The sequence below is a fragment of the Bipolaris zeicola genome, assembly GCF_000523435.1.
Source record: "Bipolaris zeicola 26-R-13 unplaced genomic scaffold scaffold_266, whole genome shotgun sequence".
Lineage (NCBI taxonomy): Eukaryota > Fungi > Ascomycota > Dothideomycetes > Pleosporales > Pleosporaceae > Bipolaris > Bipolaris zeicola.
This window is the reverse complement of record NW_006912315.1, coordinates 1-15,535: the sequence shown is the minus strand read 5'-3', so window position 1 is coordinate 15,535 and position 15,535 is coordinate 1. Positions and strand designations below refer to the sequence as shown.

At 49.7% G+C, this 15,535-nt stretch overlaps 6 protein-coding genes across 6 annotated transcripts; 5 read left to right on the top strand and 1 right to left on the bottom strand.

Annotated features, from left to right (window-relative positions):
• Nucleotides 1-539: 539 nt before the first annotated feature.
• Nucleotides 540-2,554, top strand: COCCADRAFT_108815 (uncharacterized protein; the record flags this gene model as incomplete). The annotated part of the gene is made up of 3 exons (XM_007718938.1): nucleotides 540-1,059; nucleotides 1,110-1,539; nucleotides 1,588-2,554. 3 exons carry the CDS (start codon nucleotides 540-542, stop codon nucleotides 2,552-2,554), a joined length of 1,917 nt encoding a protein of 638 aa, XP_007717128.1.
• Nucleotides 2,555-3,561: 1,007 nt separating this feature from the next.
• Nucleotides 3,562-5,502, top strand: COCCADRAFT_108810 (uncharacterized protein; the record flags this gene model as incomplete). The annotated part of the gene is made up of 4 exons (XM_007718937.1): nucleotides 3,562-4,168; nucleotides 4,248-4,516; nucleotides 4,569-4,690; nucleotides 4,746-5,502. The coding sequence occupies 4 exons, from the start codon at nucleotides 3,562-3,564 to the stop codon at nucleotides 5,500-5,502; spliced, it is 1,755 nt and encodes a 584-aa protein (XP_007717127.1).
• A 384-nt stretch (nucleotides 5,503-5,886) lies between these two features.
• Nucleotides 5,887-9,750, top strand: COCCADRAFT_9077 (uncharacterized protein; the record flags this gene model as incomplete). Its single annotated transcript, XM_007718936.1, has 1 exon — nucleotides 5,887-9,750. One exon carries the CDS (start codon nucleotides 5,887-5,889, stop codon nucleotides 9,748-9,750), a length of 3,864 nt encoding a protein of 1,287 aa, XP_007717126.1.
• A 179-nt stretch (nucleotides 9,751-9,929) lies between these two features.
• COCCADRAFT_9076 (uncharacterized protein) lies at nucleotides 9,930-11,467 on the bottom strand (the record flags this gene model as incomplete). Its single annotated transcript, XM_007718935.1, has 4 exons — nucleotides 9,930-9,973; nucleotides 10,031-10,628; nucleotides 10,703-11,138; nucleotides 11,205-11,467. 4 exons carry the CDS (start codon nucleotides 11,465-11,467, stop codon nucleotides 9,930-9,932), a joined length of 1,341 nt encoding a protein of 446 aa, XP_007717125.1.
• Nucleotides 11,468-11,945: 478 nt separating this feature from the next.
• Nucleotides 11,946-12,668, top strand: COCCADRAFT_108792 (uncharacterized protein; the record flags this gene model as incomplete). The annotated part of the gene is made up of 1 exon (XM_007718934.1): nucleotides 11,946-12,668. The coding sequence occupies one exon, from the start codon at nucleotides 11,946-11,948 to the stop codon at nucleotides 12,666-12,668; it is 723 nt and encodes a 240-aa protein (XP_007717124.1).
• A 1,064-nt stretch (nucleotides 12,669-13,732) lies between these two features.
• Nucleotides 13,733-13,882, top strand: COCCADRAFT_108828 (uncharacterized protein; the record flags this gene model as incomplete). Its single annotated transcript, XM_007718933.1, has 1 exon — nucleotides 13,733-13,882. One exon carries the CDS (start codon nucleotides 13,733-13,735, stop codon nucleotides 13,880-13,882), a length of 150 nt encoding a protein of 49 aa, XP_007717123.1.
• Nucleotides 13,883-15,535: the final 1,653 nt, after the last annotated feature.

Sequence of the window (15,535 nt, the reverse complement as noted above, 5' to 3'; positions counted from 1 at the left end):
ATGGAATAAAACCTGGGTGATTGAATGGATTCTGACAATTACTATATGAGTCATGCGTATGCAAAGGTGATGGAGAGACATCTCTCAGTGAAGCTAAAATACGTAGCATATGCCAGCGTGCTAGCGTAGTGGTGGTCGCGGCAAGCAGCCTACGGTCAAGACTTGGATATTCCTGCCACGTATGCGGTGCAAGAATCCGTCTCTTTCAACCTGCAAGCAAGCCAAACAGATGTCGATGCACTAAATGTAGAGGAACGGTAACAAAAGATCGGGATGTAACGATAACGGCCAAGTGTGGCGTTTGTGGCTGGTGAGGCTACCACTAGCGTGTTTGACTCAAGTGCCCCTCCAGACTGTTGATAGAGCCCCTCCAAGCTGCACACGAGTTGCATTGTAGCCCACACACCACTGAGCAGGTAGGTTGCCACTCTTGACGCGGACCTCATATGACTCAGTCAGTATCACCACTGGCCAGAATTCCCTGAAAACATCCCGATCACATCCTTTCAATACCAGCAAAGGCCTTACATCGCGCAGACATGGCTGAATCCTCAGCTACCGCACCACCACCCAAAGAGGAGGAGAAGGGCCCCTCCAAGCGTGCCCTTGAAAAGGCCGCGAAAAAGGCTGCTGCAAAGGCAAAAAAGGCTGAGCATGCCCTACGACCCAAAGAGCAGGCAAAGCCCAGCGCAAAGAGCGAGCCTACCAGCATCTTCTCCGAAGGCTGGCTGAAGCGCATCTATGAAGAGAAGCCTGTCGCAGAAGTCCGCACTCGTTTTCCGCCCGAGCCCAATGGCTTCCTTCACATTGGACACGCAAAGGCGATTGCAGTGGACTTTGGTTTCGCAAAACACCACAACGGCAAGTGCTATCTGCGCTACGATGACACCAACCCCGAGAAGGAAGACGAGATCTATTTCACGGCGATCCTGGACGTTGTCAAGTGGCTAGGATTTGAGCCCTGGAAGATTACCTACAGCAGCGACAATTTTGACAAGCTGTACGAGCTGGCAGAACAGCTAATTAACAAAGACGGCGCATACGTCTGCCACTGTTCTCGTATGTCTAACCGCGAAAACCCAAACGCTCCCAATCTGACCAGCATACAGGAGAGGAAATCAACAACCAGCGTGGCGGACCCGACAACCGCGGTAAACGCTATGCCTGTGCGCACCGCACGCGACCCATTGAAGAGTCCATCACCGAATTCCGAGCAATGCGCGACGGCAAATACAAGGCCGGAGAGGCATTCCTCCGAATGAAGCAAAAGTTGACGGATCCAGACGAGGGCAACCCGCAGATGTGGGATCTCCCAGCCTATCGCGTTGTAAAGGAAAACTACCACCACAGGACAGGCGACAAGTGGAGAATCTACCCTACATATGACTTTACCCACTGCATCTGTGATGCTTTGGAAGGCATTACTCATTCCATGTGTACTGTTGAATTCCGCCAGTCTCGTGTTTCTTACGACTGGCTACTGGAGCAATTGGACATGAAGATCCCTAAGTCAGAAGAGAAAGGCCCCATGCAAAGAGAGTGAGTGCACTTATTGCTCTCTACGTTTTTTGTTACTAAGAATAGTAGATTCGGCCGTCTCAGTGTTGGTGGTACAATTTTGTCGAAGCGACGCATCCTTCAGCTCGTTGAGGGAACAGAGGTCGAGAAAAAGAATGCTGATGGTACAGTCGAGACAAAGAAGATCCCACCAGCGGTGCGAGGGTGGGATGACCCTCGCCTCTTTACCATGGTTGCTCTCCGTCGTCGCGGTATTCCAGCCAAGGCTATGCTCAACTTTGTCGACGAGCTCGGCGTCACAGATGCACTCTCTGAAATCGAGCCTCCGCGCTTCGAGGCCTCAATCAGGAAGCATCTGGAACGAACTGTGCCACGCCAAATGCTAGTGCTTGATCCCATTAAGGTCATCATCGAAGACTTTGCTGCCGAGGACGAGCAGGAGCTTACTGTGCCATACGACCCAAAGGGCACGATTCCAGGAGAGCGAAAAGTCAAGGTTGGCAGTGCAGTCTACATAGATCGCGCTGACTTCAGAGAGGAAGACAGTGAAGACTACTTCCGTCTGGCACCCAACAAAGCTGTTGGTTTGTACAACGTGCCATTTCCGATCCGCGCTAGATCCTTCTCCAAAGACGAAAACGGCAATGTCACTGAGATCAAAGCAGTCAAAGCTCCAGCCACTGAGAAGCCAAAAGCATATATTCAGTGGGTGGATGCAGCAACTGCTGTCCCTGTCACTGCACGTCTTTACAACTCGCTTTTCAAAACCGAGTCTCCAAATACGTTAGACTGGAAAACGGGAGGTTGGGCGGACGATCTTAACCCGAACTCCGAGATCATCTACAACAAGGCCGTCATCGAGAAGGGTATCAGAAACCTCATCAGTGAGACTTCATTGGATCTGAGCGGTTCTTCAGACGCTCTTGTGCGTTTTCAGGCACTGCGCACGGCTTACTTCTGTATTGACATCGATTCAACGGAGAATAATATTATGCTCAATCAGATTGTGAGCCTTAGGGAGGACAAGGGGAAATGAGCGTTTAGGATCTCCGTGTTTAACATAGATTAGAGCTCCGAGCGCAGTGGACATGCAATTAGGAGGGGTTGCGGGAGTGAAAGGAATAGCTTCGCTGCTTAGTGTGCCTCCTGTCTTTTGAGGCTGTTGGTTAGAAATTACGACACTGTTGCTCGAACATTCTCTTCCTTGCACCTCTTGGCAAATCAAATGGTTCCCAGAGATTAGTATATATTTGCATCGCTGCTCCAACTTCAGCGTATACCCACAAGTGTGTGGGGGCCAAATGAGGGTAGCAGTATCATTGGCTTGACACTACTACTAGCTCTGCTGCGTCAGCTTGGCCACTGGCTTCGACGCCTGTCTACAGCCGTCCAGCCATCTCCCGGGTTGCTACTGAACGGAATCTTTTTCCCAAAAAAGACTCAGTTCTGCAAAGGTGGTGCCACCATTCGTGACCAGTTAAACTGCATCACCATCAGTCATGCTGTTCAGCTGCGCGCATTACGCTGTTCCATGGAAAGGAACAAGAATCTATTTGAATACATGATGTGCAGACTTTAAAGTTAACTAACACAAGTCGCAGACTAGTTTTTTTTTCTTAAAAAAAGAACCCAAAGAAAGGCTATCGCTTACGATACTCCCTTTTTGACTTGAATCATCAGCCAACACTCCGGAAGTTGGCGAAGCTTGAATTCGGGTCTTTCCGAGGCTGCATTATGCATATAAACTATTCTCCAATCACGAGTCAATTTACACGCCCTTCAAGCCCACCTCGCTGCCATAATCAACCGGATGTTTAGATAATCCATTGTCGCCACGAATACGACCCGTTTCTCATCATCACCAATGACTCTGGTCGGAAATATCAGATTCGGGGTTTCGCGCATCATCCTCGCCAAAGGAGCGACTAGACATCGACTGAAAGCAGCCGTCTTAGTGGCAATCTGCACACCGTTTTGACCTTGTAATTTCTATTGTACCCTGGGTTATGTCTTTCCTTGTAGCCAGATAGAATATCGACTTCCATGATGGTAGATGCACCAAATCGGTCAAACAACAGTACCCCGAATCTGGCCAGTGATTCCTCACCGCCAGAACAGCTGCAGAGAAGAAATACTTCAGTCACAACCATGGCACGGCAATACGAATTCTTCGTGACGACAACAAAACCACATCTGCCAAACGGAGCCGAACGGGGTATGATTCGTCGATTAGTTATGCGCAACTTCTTCGATACGAAGACAACTGCGCCGCAGGTGGATATTCCAGAGCAAAGCTCAGCAACCACCGTCATGGCAAGAAATCAACTAAGCAATCGGTTCCGAATCCAACGATCAAAAAGCGAAGATACTACCAAAGGCAGAAAACTTATGTTGAAGAATGGGAAAGGTAAAAGCAAGGGGAAAAGACGTTCGTCGCCCATAGGTACAACAGAGAACTATGTCATGGATCAAATGACAGGAATAGGATGCTATACAGCAAAAAATGCAAAAGAAAAATTGAGAGAAGGAACAATCGAACCGGCGTTGAAAATTCCCACGTTACGGATAGATCCAAGCGCTCATCGTATCGATCCTTTTGACATCTTGCCGATACCAGGGACGCCGCAGTTCGATATGTTATTTCAGCTATGTACGTGTGACTTGGAAGAAGAATTCCGTTCATAGGGGACGCATGTCTAAGTTGACCTCTTATGCTGACGTTCCCTTAGACAAAAGTGCACCTAAAACCAATTCTATTGCTATTGACGCAAAGAACACATGGCCAACCTGGACCATCCATGACGCTGGCCTTTTGCATGCTACTCTGGCAACGTGGGCAATATACGGAGTGCTTGCAAAGGGTCTTAGTGAGCTACATTGCTGTCATCTCAAGCACAAAAGTGGCGCCATCAGCGCCATCAGTTCCAAGCTCATGGAGCCTGATGGAGTCGTCTCAGACGAGGTTATTGGCACTGTCTTGACACTTGCAAGTTTTGAGGTCAGACTCCGTCTTTAGTCCTGGTTATTGTACATCTGCTGACCATGATCAGAATCTTTTCGGAGCATATGATACCGCTCAGATGCATTTAATGGCTCTAAATCAAATGCTGACTGCGAGAGGTGGGTTATACGCGATTGAGCACAACGATGGTTTGCTACGGGGCATCTTATGGTGAGTTCACAGTACACAAGAAAAGATATCTAGTTGCTGAGTCGTACATTATTAGGGCAGATTTCCATACAGCTGCGGCTTTCCGGACACCGCCCTCATTCCCGCTTGTGTGCCTTGATTCAGATGCACCCCTCTTACCTGATGAACTCATGGAAGAAGCAGCATATAAGTCACCCACATCGCTGCTTCAATTGTCCCTTGCTGCGACAGAGTGTTTCAATATCTTTTACCGCTTACATCGAATCTCCCTAGCAATGTCCTCACATTGGTCTGGAAAGGTTTCCCGGCTTACACTAAGCAACCTTCTCTACCACATGCAAAACATTATTCTCTCTGTTCCCGATCGATCGCGCGACTTCATCGAGTTTGATAGAGAGGTTCAAGCCTGCAGGAACGAGGGCGAAGAGGACCAAAGAAAGAAGGCAGATGCAGCAAGTGTGGTCGAGGGTCTTCTCGCTGCAACGCTCATCTTCGTATATATTGCCTTACGGGGACTGCCGGCCAATGCGAAGATCTTCGCCATCCTCCTGGGTCGGCTGCGCGTCGCCATTGATCGACCCGCTACTTCAGCAGTAGAGGTATGGGGACGCGAAAAGAACCTGAAGATGCTAGTCTGGGTGTTGGTCGTGGCGTGTTCGGTTGTAACATCTAATGAAGATCGCGCTTGGTGGATTTCGAAGCTTTCTGACATGTGTGATATATTGGGGATTGAACGCCAGGCTGAGCTGGAAGATGCCATGCAACATATAGCCTGGATTGATGTTTTCTTCGATCGTAAACTAGACAGGATATGGGAAGATATGACGGTGTAGTTGGTTACAGTGATGGGAATGTTAGCTGGAGCTGTTAAGGAAGACACGCAGGGCATATGCAAGGTTGAATATGGGCACACCGAAGATGGACAAATGACACATCTAACCATGATGCGTAGAAGATATTGGCGGTGTTGGCTCTTCCCAAGAACTAGGATCAAAGAATCTTGTTCTATCTGTCTTAAGTAATTTTGATTGCACAGTGAGTATAAGTATTGACGGCAGGGTATGATTCGCGCTAGTCCACATCGGGCGTCTGGTAGTGAAGTTCCCCGACACGTGGGTCGGGAAAACTAGTGCCGACGCCCACGCGATGGCGATTGCGGCGGGCATTAAACTCGGATTTGAAAGACGGACGTTCGTTTGGACACGACACCACCAACGATGGCACCGCTTGTCGACAACCCCCAGATCAAGCAGGCCAGCCTGCACAACCCGCTGCCATTGCAGCTGCACACGTACATCTGGCCCTTTCTGATAATATGGCCAGCCTTCTCGGCCATATACTTTTCGCCCCAGCGCTACGAACAGTACATCCAGTCGTCGGAATGGACTTTTGTCTGGATTGCCACTATCACTACGTTCCAGTCGCTGTTCTGGCTCATGACGCACTGGAACGTTAACCTCAAGAGCGCCTTCACCACCACCTCGGCCAGCGACGTGCGCAGCGCCCAGCTTATCAAAGTGCAGCCCATCAAGAACGCCGGCGCTGCCGAAATTGTCAAGTTGGTCCGCGACAACGTTGGTGGGAAGCCCAACATTTCCTTCCTCTTCCAAAAGCGACGTTTCCTCTACGACGCCGAAAAGGGCTCCTTCGCCCCGCTCGCTTACGCCCTCGATACCGAGCCCAAGCCGCAGCTCAAGACGTTCCAGCAGGCACAGGGCCTTACCTCCCCCGCAGAGATCGAGCGTCTGCAGCAGCACTATGGCGACAACGCATTCGATATCCCCGTCCCCACATTTACCGAGCTATTCAAGGAACATGCTGTCGCACCCTTCTTCGTCTTCCAGGTCTTCTGCGTTGGACTGTGGATGCTCGATGAATACTGGTACTACTCCCTCTTTACACTTTTCATGCTGGTTGTTTTCGAGAGCACAGTTGTGTGGCAGAGACAGCGAACGCTGAATGAGTTCCGTGGCATGAGCATCAAGCCTTACGAGATTTTGGCATACAGACAGAAGCGATGGCAAGAGATTATGAGCGACAAGTTGCTTCCGGGCGATGTTGTCAGCGTGGGCAGGACCAAGGAAGACTCTGGCGTCGCATGCGACATGCTCCTACTCGAAGGCTCGGCCATCGTTAACGAGGCTATGCTGTCAGGAGAGAGTACTCCTGTGCTCAAGGAATCCGTACAGCTGCGACCTGGCGATGCGCGCATCGAGCCCGAGGGTCTGGACAAGAACTCATTTCTCTGGGGTGGCACCAAGGTTCTGCAAGTCTCACATGGAAGCAACATTGAGGAAGATGGTGCTGTTGTCCCGAAACTCGCATCTGGCGTCCCACCACCACCGGACAAGGGCGCCGTTGCTGTCGTAGTCAAGACTGGATTCGAGACAAACCAGGGAAGCCTTGTCAGGACCATGATCTTCGCTACAGAGCGTGTTTCCGCCAACAATGTCGAAGCCCTTTTCTTCATCCTCTTCCTTACCGTCTTTGCTGTCGCCGCCTCATGGTATGTGTGGCAAGAGGGTGTTAGGCTAGACCGCCAGCGCAACAAGCTCCTCCTCGACTGTGTTCTCATTGTTACAAGCGTCGTACCTCCGGAACTCCCCATGGAGCTCAGTCTGGCTGTCAACACTTCTCTTGCTGCGCTCAGCAAATATGCCATCTTTTGTACCGAGCCATTCCGTATTCCCTTTGCTGGTCAGGTTGATGTGGCTTGTTTCGACAAGACTGGTACTTTGACCGGTGAAGACCTGGTTGTCGATGGCATTGCTGGACTATCTCTGGGACAGAGTGGCGCTACGGTCGCACCAGATGGTGCACATACAGATCTCGCGAAGGTTACAGATGTTGGCACCGAGACGACGTTGGTACTTGCTTCTGCTCATGCCTTAGTCAAGCTTGATGATGGCGAGACTGTGGGTGAGCCCATGGAAAAGGCTACCCTTCAATCCCTTGGCTGGAAGCTCGGAGCCAAAGATACTCTCCAAGCGGCAACCACTACTGCCAGATCTCACGCCGAACTTGTTCAAATCCGCCGTCGTTTCCAATTCTCGTCCGCCCTCAAGCGCCAGAGTTCCGTGGCTACTGTCCTTGTCAACAACAACAAAACTGGACGCAAGGTTAAGAGCACAATCGCTGCGGTCAAGGGTGCGCCCGAGACCATCCGCAAGATGTTGGTCAACACACCCCCACACTATGAGGAAACTTTCAAGCACTTTACCCGTAACGGTGGCCGTGTACTGGCCCTGGCATACAAGTTCTTATCTGACGACGGAGAATGGGGCCAGAATCGCATCAACGACCTCAAACGTGAGCAGGTTGAATCTGACCTACACTTTGCCGGCTTCCTTGTACTTCAATGTCCTCTCAAGCCTGATGCTATCGAGGCTGTTCGCTCCTTGAATGAGTCCAGCCACCGTGTTGTCATGATTACCGGTGACAATCCCCTTACTGCCGTCCACGTCGCTAAGCAGGTGGAGATCGTTGATCGCGAATGCTATATCCTTGACGCACCTGAAAATGACGATTCTGGCGAGAAGCTTGTCTGGCGTAGCGTCGACGACAAGCTTAGTATTCCTGTTGACCCAACTAAGCCGCTAGACGATGAGATCTTGAAAACAAAAGATATCTGTCTTACTGGATATGCGCTGTCCAAATTCACTGGCCAGCCTGGATGGAACCAAATCCTGCGATACACCTGGGTCTACGCTCGTGTTTCACCAAAGCAAAAGGAGGAGATTCTTCTTGGTCTCAAGGATCGTGGTTACACTACTCTCATGGCTGGTGATGGTACCAACGATGTTGGTGCTTTGAAGCAGGCTCATATTGGCGTTGCTCTTCTCAACGGTACCCGTGAGGATCTCGACAAGATCGGTGAACATTTCCGCAATACGCAGATGAAGAATGTCTACGAGAAGCAGTGCAATCTCATGCAGCGCTTCAACCAGCCTCAGCCTCCTGTGCCGATCATGATCGCTCATCTGTACCCACCAGGCCCGACCAACCCACATTACGAGAAGGCAATGGAGGCTCAAGCCAAGAAGAAGGGTCTTCTCCCTGCCGCCAATGGATCCGCTCCCACTGAACAGCCTGGTCAAGTCCAACCTGCTCAAACCGCTACCAACTTTGCCCAGCAAATGCAAGAAAAGATGATGGCCCAGGAAATGGAAGAGCTTGCTGGTGAGCCTCCGACGATTAAGCTCGGTGATGCCTCTGTTGCCGCACCTTTTACTTCCAAGCTTGCCAATGTCGTCGCCATCCCCAACATCATCCGTCAGGGTCGTTGCACGCTTGTTGCCACAATTCAGATGTACAAGATTCTTGCTCTCAACTGTTTGATCTCTGCCTACAGTTTATCAGTCCTCTACCTTGATGGCATCAAATTTGGCGATGGTCAAGTCACCATCTCAGGAATGATGATGAGCGTTTGTTTCCTCTCCATTTCTCGCGCAAAGACTGTTGAGGCTCTTTCAAAGGAACGTCCGCAGTCGAATATCTTCAACACCTACATTATTGGATCCGTGTTGGGCCAGTTTGCCATTCATATCATCACTCTCATCTACGTCAGCCAATATGTGCAACGCGTCGAGCCCAAAGATCCAAATCCAGACTTGGAAAAGGAGTTTGAGCCATCGCTCCTCAACTCGGCCATCTACCTACTTCAGCTCATTCAGCAAATCTCTACCTTTGCCATCAACTACCAGGGCCGTCCTTTCCGTGAGTCCATCCGCGAAAACAAGGGCATGTACTGGGGTCTTGTTTCCGTTTCTGGTGTCGCATTCTCCTGCGCTACCGAGTTCATCCCGGAACTGAACGAGAGGCTTAAGCTGGTTCCATTCACCACCGACTTCAAGATTATGATTACTACCACCATGGCTTTTGACTTTGTTGCATGTTACATCATTGAGAAGAGCCTTAAATATTTCTTCTCGGATAACAAGCCCAAGGATATTGCGGTTAGGCGTCCAGACCAACTGGAGAGGGAGATTGCAAGGAAGAAGGAAGAGGAGCTGCAGGCGCAGCGGAAGAAGAACGAGGAGGCGGTTGCAATGGCTGAGGCCAAGGGGTTGATTAAGCAGTAGATTGGGGCAAGGATAGAGTCGTGCAAGGTTAATCTGACTAGTTAATATACAGCCATAGATGTTGTTTTCTCCCCTCAAATGTGAATCCAATAATTCGTGACTCTATTTGGTTGTGTAATCGCACAGCGTTTGCACTACCGCACAACAAAACGCGTTGCTCTCTATACACCCGCCACACTTTACTCGCGCGGCTCACAAACCACAAGAAAAGGATGCACAGCAGCTACATCAAGTCAGCACAAGATCTTCAAGAATAACGCCAAGTCAGCATCAAACTTACCACTAACAAAAAGTCGTCCAGTCTTGACATCATGTCTTACAGTCGTACTCCCACTCAAAACCTTGGACTCCTTATCCTCAATCACCTTTTCAACCTTGTACTCCCCACTCTCCGTACCCTGATCCCCCGTCTTGCGAATACGCCAGATAGTTACGGGCGAAATCTCATTGTACGGATCGGAAAACGACTTGCCGGTCTGCGCTAGGCTCGGGAATCCAGGGACGTACAAATCGCCGTTTGCGTCGGGTGAGATGTTGTCAAGCGGCATACCGACGTGAATGGTGTTGAGAAGACGAAGCGTGTTGTTGTTTTGGGACTCGAGAGCAAAGACGCGGACTTGGCCGTCAATGGCGCTGGGGACGTAGTAGAGGCCGTCGTGGCCGCGCGTGAGGCCGTTGGGGAATTTGAGGTTTGGTTTGGGGATGATGAAGCTTAGAGCCTGCTTGAGATAAGGCATGTAGGAGGGGGAGTCTGGCGTGGCGGTGGGCTTGAGGGTTGATTCGTCGACTTCGTTGCCAGAGTAGGCGGGGTGGCAGGGTCCGGTGCTAGAGCAGTATGCGACGTTTCCGCCACCGATGAAGTAGTCGAATTCACGGCGCTGAGGTTTTCTGTTAGCCTTTTTTTCTTGTGTACTGATGTTTTCTACGTGCTAGACATGGGGTTCGAACTTACCAGGCCGAGTTTTACGGAGTGATCGTTGGTTACGAGGAACGCACCCGATCCATCGCCTAACGTTGCAACTCGGTTCGGGGTCCAAATTTCACTCGAGAAGACGGTGCGGACATGGCGCATGGTTTCCTGGCCTCTCTTCGTCTCGAAAACCTCGATGGTGGAGTTATCGCCCGTCTTGAATGCGTCGATGATATCGTTGGATGGCCCAACAGGAGGGCGCTGGTTGACAAAATAGAATTGGATAGTATCTTCATCCAAGATGAGGGCGTCGAAACCGAGGAGATCAAGATCCATGTTACCCGTGGCTCCTCTATAATTACCGGTTGGCTTGATAGACCGAAGATTGAAGAGACCATCCGCTCCAGGATTGTCAATTTCTAGAGCGATGAGTTCAGAGCCCCCAGCTCGACGTCCAGTCGCATTGACTTGATTCATCCTGCTTCATATCAGCCCTGATGACAAGCTACGATCTGGTTTTGCAGTTGGAAATGATGTGACCTACGCCTGGTTCCAAGCCATTCTTCCTGATGTTCCTGCGCATGCCGCATACAACGTGCGTCCCTTATCGTCAAGCCAGATGTCCTCACAGGCCTCCAGCCTAGGATGCTCGACACGCCGGCAAGAATACGGAAACTCATCTATATCTTGCATCGCCCGACCAACACCGAAGGTAACTACAAGAAGATCTTTGAGATAGATTTGATAAAAGGATGCTCCCCACGCTACTACGAGAGCGAGGAGCACCGCCTTGCTCATGAAAGCCATGTTCTGTCTCACCAGATTTGCAGAAGAAATGAGGGGGGAGGTGGGAGGAAAGAAAAACACGGAAAGGCCGAGGTGATATTTGGCGCTGAGACCTAGAAAGCTGAGCGAAAGTTCAACGCTGTTACCTAGGGAGTTACAGCTATGTCGGGAGGCTGTACACAAACGGCCAACGCCTCAGCCCCAATTAGACCCTTGTGTGACCCACACATCGTACGTGGGGGCCAAAGCGCTTATTAGGAATATGGTTCATGGTGCCTTTATACGTGTCATGTGACTTGACGAAGGTTATTACTCGTAGCAATAAGAGAGTAGATGGGAATAAAGATGACGGTGCTACTTGTTGATGATGCCTGACGTCACAGGGTCGCTGATAGTACATCTCCCGAGGTCCGTTCTGCTACTAACGCTCGACAACGTCCCAACACAAAGTCTCCAACGCTCGACAACGGCAACCAGATCACAGTTGTAAATCTCCAAAATGACGAGGTCGGCATCCTTTGACGTGATAGGTACTTGTTTCGGGTTCTCTGCACCAATCCAAGCCATTCACTCCCGTCTGGGCCCGAAACTCAAGACCGCCGATGTGGACCCAAAAACGCTCTTCTTTTCCTGGTTCTATGCTGCGCAGCGCGACTTTACATACGTCTCCATGACCCAATCATACGTGCCAATTGCGCAAATTCTAAAATCGACTTTCCGACGCGCATGTGCCGTAGTAGATCTACCCACCGATGCTGTCACAGATGAAGATCTCGAGGAGATCATGAAGGCATTCCGGAGCATGGGGCCAAGAGAAGGCCTCAAGAAATGTTTTGATGGGTTGAGGGAAGCTGCATGGGAAATCTATGGTGTGACCAACGGCGGATCAGAAACGTCGCTGAATTACTACCACAGCGCTGGTATTGAGCTCGACGCTGACCATCTACTGAGCTGTGATGCGATCCAAGTTGCAAAGCCTGATGTCCGAGTTTACGAGAACGCAAATGAACATATATCCAAGAGATTGCAAGGGCGAGGGGAAAGGGAGAGGTGGTTTGTTGCAGCGCACGCGTGGGATCTGATTGCCGCGAGGAAGGCGGGGTTCAAGACAGCCTACCTTACATTCGAGGAACATGACCCGTGTACCGAGGTGTTTGGCAAGTTTGATTTGTATGCGTCCAGCATGGATGAGTTGCTGCAGAAGCTGAAAGAGCTGAAGTGAAGAACGGATTGAGAGTTACGGATAATCCAACTGAGCAGAATGAGTACTTTTTTGCACAAGATGCACCACTCGAGAAGAGATCAGCCAACGTATCATCCAACGCTGAGAAGAATGGAATTACATAGCGTAGATGAGACATGTTGATCAACGTGCTGGCTACTGCTGAACAACAGTGACTTGTTTCCATTTGCAAGCTACTGTGCCCCTACCAAGGTGTCACTGTGAAGTAACAGCATAGCGAGGTAGAAAAATGTGAAGCTGGCAATTTCAGGGACTAGGAAAGTATCATCACATGGTGTAATAACTTCCAAAAGGGCATCAATTCCATGTTATGAGTCTCCCTTCTGGTTGTCGGACTCATGAGATGCACGCTGAGCAGGCGCAGTCAAGCTGGATGACTGTGCACCGCCCCTTTTATGCAGACCGACATAATGGTGAAGGCTCTTTGACGACTGACGCACACTGGGCCATAAGCCTAAACGAGGCAATGTGAAGGTTTCAGGCAGGTACGCATGGCACCGTTTTCTGGGACCGCTGCTGCCGTCATCACACGTTACAAGCAGCAATTGCGCTCTGGGGTTTGGCAGCGAATCCCTTCGCACCAAGCATGTTTATTAATTTACCCTCGAATTTACCATCGAATCTAGTACCTATAGTACAGTAGACTGACGGCGCACTCGTGCGTCTATCGAGGACCCCATTCGGCATCAACTAAGAATGGGGAACAGGGTTGTCGTCCCTAAGGGCTCGTCTCTTTGCGATTAATGCTCCTGTCTACTACCTGGGGCACTACCAATCGAATAGTAACGTAACAAGGCAGGGTTGCTTGCTTTTTGGCGGCTTCTACGCCAGGTTGATGCTGGCGATTGTAGCACTAGAGGTAGGCTGGGCAGTAGATAGAGGATGCAGATTAGGTTTGGTCATCTTCGTTTGGCTTTTTGATTTACAGTTCGACTCGCATAGGTGTGGTACTTCTGTTTTTCCTCTTTTTTTTGCAGTCTTCTATCCGTACAGCAGGTACGCTACGAGCAAGCAACGACCCGACGACTCACTCACAATCACACATGTGTTGCACACTAACTCATAAAGAATTATCGCAGTTAACCTCTCCATCTCTTCACTTTGCCCCTCTACCACCAAGTTGTATCTCTACGCCTGCTGTCCCCAGCTCGCCTAGCACAGGACTATATCTGCGATGCATTCTCCATGAGTGAATGCTTAGCCGTAGAGCAGCGGGCCTAATCATTCCTCTCAGCGCTCATCCCTTCCACCGTCACATCGCTGAGTAGATCACTTTTGTATTTACTATCGGTTGGCAGTTGGTTTAGTCATCTTAACTTGAACGCGAGTATCTCTGTTTGCGAGAACTCTTCTTGTACTGTATTCAGCCGCTCTCTTCGTTAACCACTCTACCAGAGCGCCTTAGATTTTCAAATCACCAACCCAAGTAGGAATAGCTCCAAGTAGTAACTACACATAGTAGTTCAAAGCTAATTTTTTTAGAATAAGTTGTTTTATGCCACTCCTCTGTATCTACGGAAGTAGAGACTCGGATGGCATCCATGCGGGCGTAGATTTGCTTATGGTCGGGTAAAGTTGTAGCAATAGACCGGCTAACGGAACAGACACAACCGATACCCGGATGCAAGGTAGCCGGGATCTAGTATTTCGATTGTTCCACACCTATTCATAACCCCGCCTACTAGATGAGCAACAGACATTTTTGTCCCGACTTAGTCTCGTTAACAACAGTCTTCTACCCTCGTTACCTATCACATGTGTACAGCATGTGGCGGGCATTCAAAATTAATGTCTCAACAAGGGTTCTTGACGGTTCATATAGGTATCAACGAACACCAATCGGATGAGTAAACGTAGGGAAGTGTTATATATGTACATATGAATTGTATTAGTGTGACTTATCCTAGTAGGGTGTAAGCACTAGTATCTCTTGAGTCCGACTCCATTTCGAATTGCCGCATCACTCACATATAGCTAATAATACCATTTCAGAATAGCTAAATGATGGTCTTAGTACTGTAGACCGACTTTAGTTAGGCGCAAATAGCACTGCCTAGGCTTGCTTGTGATGCCGACAATTGAACTGTAGCTAGACAGCTCGGATGGACAGGGGGAAAGATGAAAGTTCCAAACAATGAGGACAAGGTTGGGTCGGAGTTCCACGTACACAAGTCTCCTTCCTCAGCAGCCTCTATGACCAAGACCAAAAGCAAGCTTTGGATCAGAGGTATCGTTGAACAACTCCTCATCTCGACCATTATTTTCTAGTGAGCGGACTAGCCATCGGTCGGGATCAAAAGCGTCGGCATTGTGGTTAGCCCACAAGCGACCATGAACTGTGCTGTTGACCCTAGAACAATAGGTTTCTCTTCAAAGGCGCTCATCAACACGGAAGGGCGAGCTGCAGATGCTTGGGCCCTGAGTAGAGAGCAGCACAGTTGTGCCTTTGGGAATGTGTAGACTGAGAATTTGCGTGTCTACCATGGCCCCGCGGTCTAGCGCCGGCGTCGTTCCTCCACACCGTAGAATATCATCGCAAATTCGAGTTTTCCCCTCAAAGGCTTATCACTGCGAGAAGAGATATGTCCCCAATCATAACATCTTGTTCAATGGATACGTACGAAACATATTAATTCTGGTGAAGCATTGAAATTCCCAAAGAGTTAACTGAGTTTAAGATAGGGCCGTAGACCCTATCTATGTTCCCTGACGGAATAAGGGTCGAAATCGACCCTATCTATGTTCCCTGAGGCAGACGAGTCAGCTATCCAATTCGACAGCTCAAAGACTGAACTAGTAAACTGGACAAGATCAAGAAAAGACCAAAACAGAGTACTTACTCTACC